Source organism: Juglans regia, chromosome 10 (assembly GCF_001411555.2).
Source record: "Juglans regia cultivar Chandler chromosome 10, Walnut 2.0, whole genome shotgun sequence".
Classification (NCBI taxonomy): domain Eukaryota; kingdom Viridiplantae; phylum Streptophyta; class Magnoliopsida; order Fagales; family Juglandaceae; genus Juglans; species Juglans regia.
The window spans coordinates 4964574-4980381 of record NC_049910.1 but is presented as its reverse complement, the minus strand read 5'-3'; the positions used below and the strand labels follow the sequence as shown (position 1 = coordinate 4980381).

At 39.0% G+C, this 15808-nt stretch overlaps 1 protein-coding gene and 1 pseudogene across 2 annotated transcripts; one reads left to right on the top strand and one right to left on the bottom strand.

Moving 5' to 3' along the window:
- Positions 1 to 560: 560 nt before the first annotated feature.
- LOC108986439 lies at positions 561 to 3670 on the top strand (annotated as a pseudogene).
- A 1476-nt stretch (positions 3671 to 5146) lies between these two features.
- Positions 5147 to 9149, bottom strand: LOC108986456 (ninja-family protein AFP3-like). 2 transcript variants are annotated; one of them, XM_018959078.2, is made up of 2 exons: positions 7735 to 9149; positions 5147 to 5781 (listed from the first exon to the last, which is right to left on the bottom strand). In XM_018959078.2, exons 1-2 carry the CDS (start codon positions 8480 to 8482, stop codon positions 5351 to 5353), a joined length of 1179 nt encoding a protein of 392 aa, XP_018814623.1. In that variant the 5' UTR covers positions 8483 to 9149; the 3' UTR covers positions 5147 to 5350. The 2 variants fall into 2 exon arrangements, with proteins under 2 accessions (XP_018814623.1, XP_018814624.1); XM_018959079.2 differs by having other exon boundaries at positions 5147 to 5775; positions 7735 to 9148.
- Between the last annotated feature and the right edge of the window lie 6659 nt (positions 9150 to 15808).

Here is a 15808-nt window from a genome sequence, read left to right as displayed (position 1 = left end):
CAACCACAAAGCAGAGCCCCAAAATTGACGAGGCTGAGGCACTCATTGATCGGTGGTGGAGCCCACGTCTGGGGGAAGGGTTAGGGTATGTCCACTAGACCCACATCCCCACCAAAAAAAAAAAAGAAAAAAAGAAAATGAAAAAGATGAAGAACAAGAATGAAGCCAAAATAAATAAAAAAGAAAAAGAAAAATGCGTTTTCTCGAAAAACAGAGTTGAATCTCCTCTCTTTCACTCCCTCTCTCAGTCTCTCTCTCTCCAAAGAACCCAAATTAGGGTTAGGGTTCTCCGCGAAAGACCCTCATCTTTATCTGCAACCGGAAAGGGAAGGGTTTAGGGTTTAATTCTTTGGATTTTTGAACACCCGTTTAGGTGTTCAGAAATGGGTTCCTAATCTTCTTTCTCCTCAGTGATCAAATGGTACTCTTTCCACAAACCCATGTCCTCCCTACTCATATTGAAGCTCTTCCTATTGTTATGGGCCCTCTTTCCTCCCCAAAGCGTCGTCGTTTTCGCCAATTTGTGCAAATTGGTGCTCCTCCACTTCAATACCTCGGTCTTAGACCCCTCGGGCTTGCTCTTAAGCTAGGCTTCCGAAAGTTCTAAGCACTGCTCGTGGTTTGGCATTTCCTGCGACTTGAACTCCCGGGTCGTTTCACTGAACGTTATGGGAAATGGCCGCCAAGGTAATTCGTGCTCTGATTTCGCTTAATTTTCGCTCTATGGGTTTGGGGTTAGAAAGAATTGTTTGAATGGTAGAAGCAAATTGGTTGGGAAATTGTTGCCTGTGATTGCAAAACTTAGTGAGTTTAGGATTTTATCACTACCCTTTAATGGTTTTGATGGTGAAATCCCTGGTGAAATTTGGGGAATGGAGAAGCTTGAGGTTCTTGATCTAAAGGGCAATTCAGTAACTGGGTCCATGCTGGTTTAGTTTGGGGGTTTGAGGAATTTGCGAGTTCTTAATCTCGGGTTTAATAGGATTGTGGGAGGGATACCGAGCTCACTTTTGAATTGTGAAATCTTGGAGATCTTGAATTTAGTAGGAAATGACGTGAACGGGACGGTTCCGGCTTTCGTTGGTGGGTATAGGGTGGTGTATTTGTCGTTTAATCGGTTTACTAGGGCAGTTCCAAGCAAGATTGGGGACCATTGTGGGAAGCTTGAGTATCTGGACTAGTCGGAAAATTTCTTGGTCCATGGGATTCTTAGGAGTTTGGGGAATTGTAGTCAATTGCAGTCCTTTTTGCTGTATTCAAATATTTTGGAAGAAGTCATTCCGGTTGAGCTAGGTCAACTTCAAAAGCTTTAAGTGTTGGACGTTTCAATGAATGTTTTAAGTTGTTCATTACCTTCTGAGCTTGGCAATTGGTCTGAAATTTTTGTCCTGGTTCTATTGAATCTATTTGAACCCCTTCCAAAAGTTAACAATAGAAAACATGATTCTTTGTCGAATCAACTTGGTTTTATGCATGTTGATTTTAATTATTTTCAAGGTGGGATTCCCCAGAAATCACAATGCTTCCTAAGCTGAGAGTCTTGTGGGCACTAAGGGCAACTCTTGAGGGCAAGTCCCAAGTAGTTGGGGTGCTTGTGAGAACTTCGAGATGATCAATTTGGCTTAGAATTATTTCATTGGGAAAGTTCCTGATGCACTTAGCCATTGCAAGAGGCTTCATTTTCTTGACATAAGCTCAAACAGGCTAACTGGGAAGCTTGTCGAGGGGCTTCCAGTTCCTTGCATGACAGTATTTGATGTCAATGGGAATGCCTTGTCGGGTATAATTCCTCGATTTCATGACAGTACCTGTCCTCCTATCCCTTACTTGAATGGAAGTCCCTTTGAACCTAACAGTAGCTTATCCTCTCTGTATCTATCATTCTTCACTTCGAAAGCCCAAGTTTCATCTTCTTAATCACTTGGAGTAGAAAGTGGTATTGCCGTATTTTACAATTTCAGGCACAATAACTTTACTAGAACTATCTAATCTATGCTAATTGCACCTGAAAGATTGGGAAAGTAGACTGCTTACATATTTTTTGTTGGAGAAAACCTTCTCACCGGAGTACCATTTCCTGGTAACCTATTTGAGAAGTGTGGAGGACTGAATGCACTGATTGTCAATGTTAGCAATAACAAGATATCTGGTCAGATTCCAGCTCAATTCGGTACAATGTGCAAATCTCTCAAACTGTTTGATGCATCTGTGAATCAGATTACTGGACATATTCCTCCGAGTTTTGGGGAGTTATCTCTTGTTGCCCTTAACTTAAGTTGGAACCTATTGCATGGTCAAATTCCAACCAATCTCATTCAAATAAGGGACTTGAAGTATCTCAGTTTGGCTAGTAATAACTTGACAGGCTTCATTCCTTCCAGCGGGTAGTTGTGCTATTTGAAAAAGTTTGACCTTTCTTCAAATTCTCTCACTGGGGAAATACCAGAAGATTTAGTGAACTTGAAACACCTGACACTTCTTTTGCTCAACAACAACAATCTCTTTGGGAGGATTCCTGCTAGTTTGGCCAATGTAACCACGCTATCAGCATTTAATGTTTCATACAATAATTTGTCTGGGTTAGTGCCAGTGAATAATAGCCTGATGAAATGCAATAGTGTTCTTGGTAATCGATATCTACGGCCTTGCTAGATGTTTTCTCTGGCAATACCATCTCCCGATCTAAGAGGAAGGGATAGCAATCCAGAGTCTTATACTGCTGCTTTAGCACCAGGAGTTCCATCCCAAGGAACTCAGAATAGTAGTCTGATTTTGATTGAGATTGCGTCCCTAACATCCGCATCAACCATTGTTTCATTACTCCTTGCTCTCATTGTTCTATTCTTTTATACCAGAAAGTGGAACCCAAAGTCCAAAGTTATTGGATCTGTTAGAAAGGAAGTAATTATATTTACAGACATTGGGGTTCAGTTGTCCTTTGAAAATGTTGTGCGGGCCACTGGAAATTTCAACGCAAGCAACTGCTTTGGGAATGGAGGTTTTGGAGCAACCTACAAGACAGAGATCTCGCATGGAATCCTTGTGGCAATAAAACGACTTGTAGTGGGACAGTTCCAAGGGATTCAACAGTTCCCTGCAGAAATTAAAACTCTTGGAAGGCTCCACCATCCAAATCTAGTTACTTTGATTAGATATCATGCCAGCGAAACAGTTCTGTGCACTTGTCTACTTACATGATCAATGTGTTCCACGTGTTCTTCATCGGGATGTTAAGCCAAGCAATATCTTATTGGATGATGATTTCAATGCTTATTTGTTGGACTTTGGATTGGCCCGACTTTTGGACACTTCATAAATGCACGCCACCACCAGTGTGGCTGGAACTTTTGGATATGTTGCTCCAGAGTATGCAATGACTTGCCATGTTTCCGACAGTTATGGCGTTGTGCTCCTCAAGTTACTCTCAGACAAGAAAGCTCTGGATCCTTCATTCTCTTCTTTCAACATTGTTGCTCGGGCGTGCATGCAAATGAGATAGGGCCATGCAAAGGAGTTCTTTATTGCAGGGTTATGGGATTCAGATCCCCATGATGATTTAGTAAAAGTTCTACACTTGGCGATGGTGTGCATAGTTGACTCTCTCTCTACCAGACCCACAATGAAGCAAGTTGTATGACGACTAAAGCAATTTCAACCCCCATCATGCTAGGTGCCTGGCGAGACTTCCATTAATTAACATAGCAATTGTAGGAAGGCAAGTGCCATTGTAGTTTGTGCTTGTGCACTCAGTCCTCTGAGTCTTTGTGGCTGCCAATTGTAGTTATTCTGCTTGTAAATTGTAATTTAGTTTTACCCTCATTTTTTCAAGATTCTTTTATATTCTTGATTAGGTAGGAGGCTTGTTGATGAATCTGCAAAAGAATGCAGATATTTTATTTTCTACGTACGTAGTATACTTGTACGTCAGTTTTTTATTTGTTTATTTGTTTTGGTTCTCTAATAAAACCATTAGGATATAGAGATGTCTCGGAGATTTCGTGTAATCTGTAATATTCCTGTGATATGTATGTTGTAAATGGATTGGATAGTAGTAATTCTGGGTTGATAATTGATGGAAAACAATATGCAGGTGAGCTGTTTGTGGAAATGATTCTAAGGAAAACTGGAAAAGAGATGGATATAGGGTTCTTCGAGGGACCTTTAACCTCCTATAGACTTGATTCAATATTCTCAAAGTAAAATGTCAGATGCCCAAGTTTGTGCCCCCGGATTGATCCTAATACCCACGCAGGAATAACTAACCAAAGCAGTAACCTATGGACACGTGTCCTGACTCATAACAGAATAAAGCAGAAATTCAAATACCACGTTCTAGACCCTTTAAAGAAATACAAGTCTGAAATGTAAATAACTGAAATTAAGCAAACAGTGCGTTTAATAAATCCAACGAAACGGTGCGGTTTGGGTGAAACGGTGAGCTTCAATCATAGCTGCTGCTGTGCGTTTTGGTACCAGGCTTTACTTCACTTGACTTCCCGAACTCCTTCACTTCAGTTCTACCTTGTCTTCGCAACTGTCTTCGGTGCCATGTAACCCTAACTCTCTGCCATACGTCTCCTTCCCCATAGCCTCATAACATAATCGCTTAATAATTTGATTTTTTCTTATTTTTTGTCTGATGTATACAAATTATCCATACCTTTGGCTGATTTGTATACCCAGTTGAAGAAAATGACGTCCAAATTCAATGGTTGTTGGCACCACCTTGAATTTCTGCCCTGACGCACACCTTTTTCCTTGGCTCTGCATAATGCATGGAGGATTTTACCGAGCATTATAGGATTGTTATTCTAATATCGCATCAATATTTTAGTTTCTGTCTAAAATTGCCGCTGCAGGTTCGTAAGCAACATAACAATCACATTAGAGAAATGATAGTTACAATCGTGTGTGCGCAATCACTATGCAATCACTAATATATTTCCATCTTCGTAGATCTCCCAACGTACGGAAAACCGAACAGGGTTCAAGAATGCGAATGGATCACGGCAATAATGTTCTTTTCTGGCCTCCTCTTCAACTCAAACGTCCACTCTTATCACAATTGGTTAAAGATCAATTGGGTCCCTTCGCGCTCAGTTCTACTTCTACTACGTAAATTGGCATCATATCAACGAAAAAGGCAAAGCCGATCAAATGTAACAGAATTCTCGTAATAAAAGAGACAATGGGATAACAGTATTCTTCATGACCCTTTTTACCATTCGAAGCAGCTGCTTGGTGAACTGAATAAAGTAGACCATTGACCATCTTGAAAGACAAGAAGATTAAAGTCTGAAACATGAAAGAGAGAGTTCATTTTGGTTTTCTTCCGTCATGGACTATTACATCACAAAAAGGAAGTAGGGTTTACTACTATATGTTTTAGAGGGTGTGCCACATCACCACCACCGGCATGCTTGACAAACTCGGCAGGAGATAAAAAGCTGCCATGACAAACACAAACTATTCTCACTTCCTCACCCTTCTTATATCCATAAAGAAAACCTTCTATCCTTTTCCCATTGGGGCCGTCACCTTTGGTTGACACACTTGGCATACCTTCCAACACATTCCTCACAATCTCCTTAGCTCCTTTGTCTACATCTGTAGGTTTATTAGATTGATTTTTCATTGGAACTGCAGAGATTTTGCTTGATTTTCCCGTGATTGTCCTTCCCGTGTAGACTGGCGGTTTCTGCTCACTGTCCAGTGAAGACTGCACACTGGTTGGACTTTCAGCTTCGCTGCTTTTGTTCATTCCAACTACATAACCTGAAACTTGGAAAGCATGACTGTGGTTGATGAAAGAACCAAAGAATAGCTCATGACTAGCCCATGAGTTAGGTTAATGTTCTTTTAACATTGTGTGCTATTAATGGCAAGAAAATTATCAAATAAACGTCTGTCTCATATTTAAATCACTAACAACGCATCCTAATGCCAAATATCAATATGAAACTAGTTATAAGGCCCAACAAATACAACACAATTCTGAACCGTTTAAAACCAAAAGCCTCATCTACTGCTTTAGCTTAGGATGCCATCAGGGTGCTCGGATAGCTCTCTGATTGCATGCCATCATTGATGGTGGCAAGTTTCAACACAATTTAGTATGGATCCTACTCTTCTTTTTTCCGATAAAAAAACTTCTAAAATATTTATAAAATCCAGAAGAGATCAAGATTATGAAGCAGAGTTAACAAGGTTTCCAGGGGTTCACTGACTGACTAAATAAATACAGAAGACATCAAGATTTGTACTAAACTTTCTTTTCCCATCTGAGGGACTTTTACGAGGCTTATATTTCCTCAAAGTATGGTATTATTGTATCAGTAGACTTCATCTATTGTCAATGAGTAAATACACAAGGTCCAAGCCCTTCCAGATTTTAGTAGCCACCAATTTGTCACCCAATGGCAGAAATTATCATCATATAATCTCCTACTTCCAAGCTACCGGCAGATTTGAAAGTGCTAAATGTAGATCTAGTTCTGTTCTTCAACTTATAGCAGTTTTTATTTTTTATATTTCCCCCCCTCTGGAGGATTGGGGCGTGCCATGTGAGAGACGGTTAAGTGCCAGATTATGAATATTGTTTGACCCAGAGTGAAGAACCCCAATGTACTCGGAATGGATCATTAGAAATTTAGAAGCCCATAATTTAGCTTTTCAAAATTTCTCTTCCAATGTTCTTGAAAATATCCAAACTAAAAAGTAACAGGATATCTTTTGTATTTTACTGTGGAAATTAATATCCAGACAGCACCCCCACTTAAGAATATGGAGGAACCATGTGTCCTCTCTATAGTCTTGATCAATGATTGGTAGCCATAGACCGATTTAACAGTCCCTTTGATCGGCTAAAGATCATGCCGGTTTTTGCTGATACAGAATTATAGGTGAAGGGTATCCCATTAACAGTATTGTGTGCCAAAGATTGTCTAGAATACCTTACTTGGGCTATGCCTATCTTTATATCAATAAAAAATCTTCTTATCATAAAAAAAGATTGTCTAGAATACCTAGGAAAGTTTACTACCACTCAAAATCCGTATGAGCTTGGTAAAGAAGAGAGAACATCTCTACCAAAGAATCAAGTATCCAATTGACAAGTCAAGAAAAAATACGCCCCCATGAAACGTTCTATAAATAAACAGAAGCAAATAAGAAAAGGTCGCGTGCAACGAATAATGAGTAAATACTAAAACATTTGGCAAAGCTAAATTTGACAGGGTACTCAAAGTCGCACTATAAGAAGGGGAAAAAATAACTATTCATAATAATTAGACTCTTGATCATATCACTGTGAAGTTAAATAGAAGTACTCGGCCTTTTTGGAACTCAATCCTGTCAGTCTTCTATAACTCTTTAGAACACATTTGAATATCAGCCACCTCTGTACTAAAATGGGTCAACAGCCAGTCATTTACACTCGATAAAACACATCCAAACTCAATACAGAAAACCCATCTTGATCATTTAAATAAAACGAAGGAAGAACTATTGGGAAAAATAAAAAGTGGCAGAACGTATATAGAATCAACAGATGCAAGCACTCAAATGTCACCCACCCCAAGTTTCCTACTTGCCAAAATTTCATTAGGGGAAATGATGTAAAAGTCAGACACCAAAATTAACAGCATCATCCATTTGGTACGCAGTTAAACATAAGATGTTTCAAAATCCGAGGAAAAGATAACGCTGTTGAACAGAGAAAGATTATGCAATTACCTTGAGTCGGTTGGCTTTCAGATTCCGAAATACCAGAAGATCCACTCCCTTGGGAACCAACTGACTCCTGTGTTAATGTCGGTGGTTGGGGCTCCTCCTCCTCTAAACCACCAGAATTCAACCCATTCCCGTTTCCACCCTTCGATTCAACATCACAACCTCCTCTAACAGCAGAAACCCCAAAAGCCAACGCCACCGAGCACGAAGATTCCTCGACAACCTTCCCACATTGCTCTTTCTGATAATTCCCACCATCATTATCGACCCTCATATTCTCCTCCCCGCTCTCCTCAACACAAAAATCCCGGCTCCGCTCCCTCGCGGCCTTCGAAGTCCTCTGCTTCTCTGACCGCTTCCGCTTCGCCTCCATTCTTCTCAGTGTCTGCAACTGTTTCCTCTTCGTCCATTCTTCCTCTGTCTCCGTAGGCAAAGAACAGGTCCTTATGAGCGGAGCGCAAGCCGTAGGTACCACACACGCTGCGTCTTTATATCTTACCGGGTTCAAAAAGTCCGGTATCGACGAAGACCTCTTGAGCTGCTTGGCTCTTAAAGGGTCTACCCCAAACCGACCGTTTAATGAGAGGCCGAGGGTCAGCTCAATGTCCTCCGTATCTTCGCTTGGGTCTTCCAATTTCCGAGGAAAATGATTCCCAGATATAAAACCCTGCAACAGATCTCTCGGAATAGTGCTCCTTTGCCTGGTAGTTTGTTGGGGTTCTCTGCTTCCAATATCCTCAGCTTGTGCCATTGAGATTTAGGAAGACCCAAATTTGCAAACTTGATGACAGAGTAGAGTCGTAGAAAGACAACCCGGAAAAACGAGAATAGAGAAAGAAAGATGATTGTAAATAGAAAATTAAAAAAACAAGGAGAACAAAGAAAATAACCTATCACTTATCAGTTACATGTTTTCCTTTGAAAACTGGTTCCAACATTGTTTCCGTCAAACCAAGAAATCTTTCCCGGCATAAACTCTCCCGGAGAACAAACCCAGCCATGAGACAAAACAATCGTCACGGAAAAAAGAAGGGTAATGGATTGAAAACGGTAATATATATTGTGTGTATATTAGCTGGCGAAATTACTTGAAAAACCTTGCTAATTCAGAAATTGAAATCGCAGATATGCGACTCGTGGCGGTCATGACGAGCCCCAGAGGACCACGTCGGCTTGAGAAACGAATCTGGAGGAGACACCAAACAAAGTGTCCCCACCTCGTTTTCTTATACAGAAGCCAAAAAGACATCGGGTTCGGTTTCCAGTAGTACACGTGTCGTTCAACAAATCAGGATGTCAGTAACTGCCACGTTTCAAAGATAAAATTGGCCTCGTAAAGCCACAGACGGCATGTACGCTAGAAACTCGGGAATCGAGTCAGATTTTCGTCGCCGTCTGTTGATCGACGTGTCTCGCTGCTGTAAGACAAAGAGATGAGGATTTTACACCAATTCTGTTAATTAATACTAGATTTATTATTTTTAAAATTTTAATATTTAAATATATGTATTGAATTAAAATAATAAAAATGATAAATTATACTTATACTATAACTTTTATGATTATAGTAAACCTCGCAACGAGTATGTTAAGGTAGGGCTGGTCGAGGGGCTCTGCCTCTCGCCGTCCATTGCTCCGATCCCAAGCAACCTATTTACCCATGCAGGAAGTAGGGGTAGGGGTAGACTAGGCCAAGCCCGCCTCCCTCCGCACCCCGCCTCTTAGGATAGGCTTAAGCCCAACCCACAAAATACACAACACACACACACACACATATATATATATATATATATATATATATAGAGTTCTGTTACAAGTACTCGGTATTGCGTACCTGTTGGAGAACCGGCTGACGTGATACTAACCACGTCAGTTGATATTATTAGAAAAAAAAAATGAGTTCACATTTACCATTCCAGACAGCTCCATCGCAGTCACTCTCAGAACTCAGAGGCAAATCCTCCATCGCAAAAAAATGGGATCTCAGAGGAAAATCCTCCATCACTTCTCTTACACATTTGTTAGTTTTATTTATTTATTTTTCGTTATCTTCTATGGCCTAGTATTTGAAACCACAGAAAGCTATGGACAATAAACAATCCCCACAGGCTCGCGCTGCTTCTCCATTCGGATAAGAACAAGTTCCTGTAATAGTGTTTGGTTGCCGAGAAAATAGAGGGGAATCACGCAATAGTCCATAATAGTCAGTTTGGTTGTCGAGAAAACAGAGGGAAATCATGCAATAGTCCGTAGCAGTGTGTTTGGTGGCCGAGAAAACAGAGGAAAATCATGCAATAGTCTGCAATAGTCCATAACAATCTGTTTGGTTGTCGAGAAAACAAAGGGAAACCACAATAAAATATCCTACAAATATGAGATTCGATACAATCGTGCATCTTTGTTCGTTGGCTTCATGTGGGTGTTTCCGTGTGCATGTGTGCATGTGGTTGGAAAAAAAAAGGATGAAATAAAACAGATCTAGAACTTGAACGTATGCTGCATTGCAAATTGATGCAGGTATGCTCCCTTTGAATTTATTGCTTGAAAGAGAAAAAAAAAATAAGCATAAGAAAGGAAGTCACCAATGTTATCTGGCATGACAGAGCTGAAATCATTCATTGAGAAATCAGAGAATGAATATTGAAATCATTCATTGAGAAATCAGAGAAGGAACATTGAGTGAAATCTTTTGGACTCTACAAAACGATGAAACGATGGTGCGAACGCACTGTTTCACTAATCCCACGAGTACACGAGGGGTACCCCTCCCGGGTGCAAATAGCATTTTTGATATATATATATATATATCTTTTATATATAAAAGCGTTTATTCGTATTTTTTGGTCAAACATTTTGCTTTTCAATTTTATCCCTATGTATTTCTCATTTTACGGTTTCGTCTCTGAGCTTTCTTTCACTGCCATAGTGATTTTCTAAAAGTTGAAAAACATTTTCATTGCCATAGTATTTGTCTACAAGTTCTCTATGTGCTCTCTCTTTCTATATCTATCTTACAGAAAAGGCTAAATTGTCGCTTTGTAAATCTCTCTCTCTCTCTCTCTCTCTCTCTCTCTCCTCTACTGAAAATGCTAAATCACAAAAGTGAAACCCATCGTCTCTTCCTCTGCTGATGCACTTTCGATAAGTGTTTCTCTTTTCCGTTTGGATGTTTCACACGGGCTCGAGTTTTTGGTGATTCTATGAATTTGGAAACCCTTCTCATCAAATTATTTTAGGTCTTTGAAGACGATGAATTTGACTGTGTGCTATTATTGTTTGTTTTTTTAAGTGGAGAATAAAATGACTTTCTATATTGATGATTTTGTATGGCCTTTCGATAAGTTCCAATTTGAAGTCTCATGGTTTCATATGGCTGTTTTTTTATTAAAGTTTTTGTGTCTTTATTATGTTTTCTCCTTCTCGTGTCTAGAAGTAATTACATTTGGACAGAAGAGTTCCCATTCCATAAAGTAACAATATATATATAATTGTTATCTATATACATATATACATATATACATAAACATGTTATCTATATACATAGATGCATATTACATAGATATATGTAATTATTTAGAATTTAATGGATATATCTCATATCTCATCTCATCTCCTCTAATCTCTCATCTAATCTCATCTCATGTCTTATTTCATCTAATATTTTATCTCATCTCATCTTGTATATCAACTCATTTCATCTCTTATCTCCTCTTAAATATCATCTCATATATCATATCTCATCTCAAATATCATATCATCTCATATATTATCCCATATCTTACCTCATCTCTCAACTCGTCTCATGTTTTATCACGTGTCTTATATCATCTCGTGTCTTATTGCTTATCTCATATCATCTCACATATCATATCATATCATCTCATCTCATATCTCATGTCAAATATTATCTCGTATCTCATATCATCTCATATCTCATCTCATTTCTTATCTGATCTGATCTCATATATCATATCATCTCACCCTCATCTCATATAATCTAATATAATCTCATGTCAACTCAACTCATTATCCAAACTAGACCTTAATGAAGAATGAGACAATACAACAAACAAGCCTCGACTCTTTGGAAAAGAATAAAAGTACAAAAAACTAAAAACTACGGAAACATGGGAAAGAAAAAAGCCAAGGCTGGTAATTAAAACAGCAGGTGGCCAAAATTAACAACTACAAAGTTCAACAAAAGAATTCTTGCTATTTACAAACTTAAATAGCATAATTGTAAATAAATTTATGTTTGGTTTATCAATAAATAGATTTATAAATAGATTTATTCAGTACGAAAATATCTACAATATTAAGTCCCTGTGCTAATCCAAATCACAATACAAATGTGGATATCCAATTACATGAAACCCACACAAATGATCAATTAAATATTAGAATATCATAATTCTTTCTGAAAGAGAGGAACTATAGTTTATCTATCCTCACACTAGTGTGTGTATGTATATATATATATATATATATATATATATATATATACACTAGCAGTGGGTAACGTCCAAGAGACGTTTGCCCATTTTATTTTTTTTTTACCTAGTGATTAAAGAAGTATTTTTTAATGATGTTGTAAATTTTTTATTTTTTTAAAAAATGTTTATGATGATTAAAAATATACATGAAAAAAAAAAAGAAAAATAAAAAAAGTGAAATATACATTCAGGACATATTTTCGGATTATAAACTAAATTTGATAGTTTATGTATCATATGCTATTTAATATCTAAAAAATATTTAATAATAACTTAAAATATTTATCTAAGGACTTAAAAGGAGGGGTTGAGATTAATTTCTTAAAAATATTTAATAAAATTTGATTATTTATTTAATGATGAAATATTAGTATTTTATAAATTAAATTTGATAGTTTATATATGATTTGTTATTTATATTTTAATTATTTTAATTTTAAATTAGTTTAAATCAGTGTTTTAATAAGAGAAATTATTTATATATAAATTTTAACAAGAGAAATTATTTATTATAGTAATAAATATTACAATTTTATAATTATATCTCTAAATTTTAATAGAAATTATTTATATAATTTTAAAGTGTATAAAATCTACACAATTTAAACAAATTTTAGATCCCAAACGTTATATTTTACGGTAAAACCCCTGCCCCTCTCTCTTCCTCCCTCACTTTTCTCCCCCCCGATCTCTCTCTTCTCTCCTCCCTCTCCTTCAGCGTACGCCGTACGCTCTCCCCATGCCCAATTCCTCCACTGCCCAGCCCGGAGCCGCCGTGCGCCGGTGAGTCTCACCGCCCCTTCCACCGGCACCACCTCACTCCGGCGAGTCCCTCCACACCGGTCTCCCTCTCTCACGCTCTCTCTTCCTCTCTCTCGGTAGTGCACAGCCCGAATGGGTTTAATGTTGCTGCGCCGCCGTGCGCCGTCCTCCGATGCCACCACCTCCACGGTAGCCTCCCCTGCCACCGGCCATCCTCCTCCAGCGAGCTCGGCCTCCGTCTCCCTGCCGTTTGCCCCCAGGAAGTCCACCTCTCTCTTGCACGGGTTCTCCACACCCACGGCGGAGCTCCACCTCCTCTGGCCACCGCACCACCACCGGGACCTCCTTTGGCCACCGACCACCTCTCGTAGCCATCCCCACGTCCAGCCGAGCCACCATGCATCCTCACCTCTCTCACGCTCTCTCCCTCTCACACACGGCCAGTTTCCCCTCCACCACCGTGATTTGTCTGGTGATTTTTTTATTTTGTGGTAATTTTGTGGTGAATTTGCTGTATTTTGTGGTATTTTTGTGATGAATTTGCTGTGATTTTGTGGGGATTTTGTCGTGGTTTTGTTTTGAGGATGCAGAGAGAGGGACGCGGTCTTGCCTTGATTTTGCTGTGGTTTTGGTTTTGCCGTGGTTTTGTGATCACTTTGTGGTATTTTTGTGATGAATTTGCTGTGATTTTGTAGGAATTTTGCCGTGGTTTTGCTTTGAGGACGCAGAGAGAGGGGCGCGGTCTTGCTTGATTTTGCCGTGGTCTCGAAATTGTTCTGTAAATGTGAATCTGGAAATGATGAAATCCATCTGTTGTATGTAAAGGTGAGATATTTTATGTGTTGAACGAGGAAACGCTAACTGAACGGAGAAGAGTAAAAATCGAACTGAGAATGAAGGAATTTCACAGAAGGCAACGAGAAGAAGCAAGGAGAAGAAAAGAAAGTGTTGGACGGCACTATTCACTATTGTTCATCTTATACACGCTTTTAAGTATTAGGAAGATATATATATAACGAATGCTGAAACGGAAAAATGAGGGTTTATCAATAAAGCCTGGAGGTTCCGTCCCCCTTCCACCAAAAATAAAAATGTCGAATCGGTGTTGTTTTGGGGATTAAGTTAACCCTAAATCCCCTTTCCCCTAGTGCGAACTCTCATCTTTTCCGCTTCTCTCTCTTTCCTTTATGGCTTTCTATGTCATTGCCCTCTCTCCCTCTTTCAATCGCCGTCCTCTACTACTCATCCTCTTCCTTGGCTCATCCTCGTCCTCCTCGTCCTCCTCTTCGAGTGTGTGAGTTTGTTTGTTATTAGTTTAGGTTTTTTTTTTTTTTCTAATTTGAACCATTCGATGTGTATTGTGTTATGAATTTGATTTGTATTTTGTTTATTGTTGTGAACTTTTTGTGTGACTTTGTATTTTGTTTTATTTTCTCTTTTATTTGAATTTTTTTCCATTTTGGCCGTGGAGCCGTGGGTGGTAGGGCTATACAAAAATCGAGGAAACCGCTCGTCACCTGTCAATTTGGTCTGAATACCCTTTCCAGAGGGTTTGCTTTCAATATATATAAAAGAGGTTACACAATTGTTGCCAGATTTCCAGCTCTTAATCTGCCATACAAGGTAAGTATTTGCATCCTAATTGAAAATTATGTATAATCTAGCTATGAAGGAAAGTATCTATCTATAAAGGAAAGTATTACTAAAAATACAATAATTAAGCCTAAATCATATCTCTATAACATCACCAACGTGAACCGGCCCCTGGAATATGGAACTAGCCAAAGCCGACAGATAATTGGTCGGTCGGCGGTAGAATTATATGAAAATTGACATCGGTTGGTTCGGTCTCGGTTTGAACTTGGTTCAAATTTCAGAATTGGCTTATATATATTATATGTATAACTATCTTTTTTTAATATTATACGTATATAAAACGAAGCCGGTTTATTTAAGTGAGTGAAACAATGTCATTTTAAACCTTACATTTATAAAAGAAATTATATGAAACTAACCAAACGGTGTCATTTCGGCCTAGGGTTTTAATAACCCCCTGCCCTGCCCTTCCCTCCCTCTTCTTCTTCTTTTTCTTCCTGATTAATTCTTTTAGTTCTTGAAGCCTTTGAACCCCACTCCCACTCCCAGCCCCGTAGCCCCCCACATCGTCGTTGCTCTCGATTTTCACAGAGTTCACGTCGTTCGTTAAACCCCCACACCGCTGCATAGTTCCCCCTCCCTCTTCTTCATTTCGACGTTGTCTCTCTCTCTCTCTCTCATCGCGAGTCGTGCCCTCTATTATCGACACTTTGAATGTCTCATCACGCCACCACAACCGATTAGAAACCGACACATCGACTAGAACCGGGCCAAAATCGATCCCACCGATTTTCTCCCCTTTTATCGACCGATTCTAAGCAAACAAATGAATTGGCGTCTACTTTCATCCCTAGTTGGCGATGGACAGGAGGCCCTGCCCCTGGGGGAAAAACACCCCATTGCCCATGCAGAAAGGGGGTAATCCCGCCCCATAGCGTACAGGTAACACTCAAATGTTAAGGTCTAATATTTGTTTTATTGTTTTGATATTATTTTTTATCTTAATTTTTATTATTTTTAGTCATTATTTTTTAATGATACTACAGTTTCAAGTAAGTGATAAAGATGGGCTGCAAATAAAGCAAATGAGTTAGGACTGATAGTTGGTCAGATCTAATATAAATAGTATATTAATAGGGCTGTATTCGAGCCGAGCCAGTCTTTGGCTTGCTGAGTTTAGCTTGACTCAAAATACTCGAGCTCGAGCTCGAGTCCGAACTCGAGAT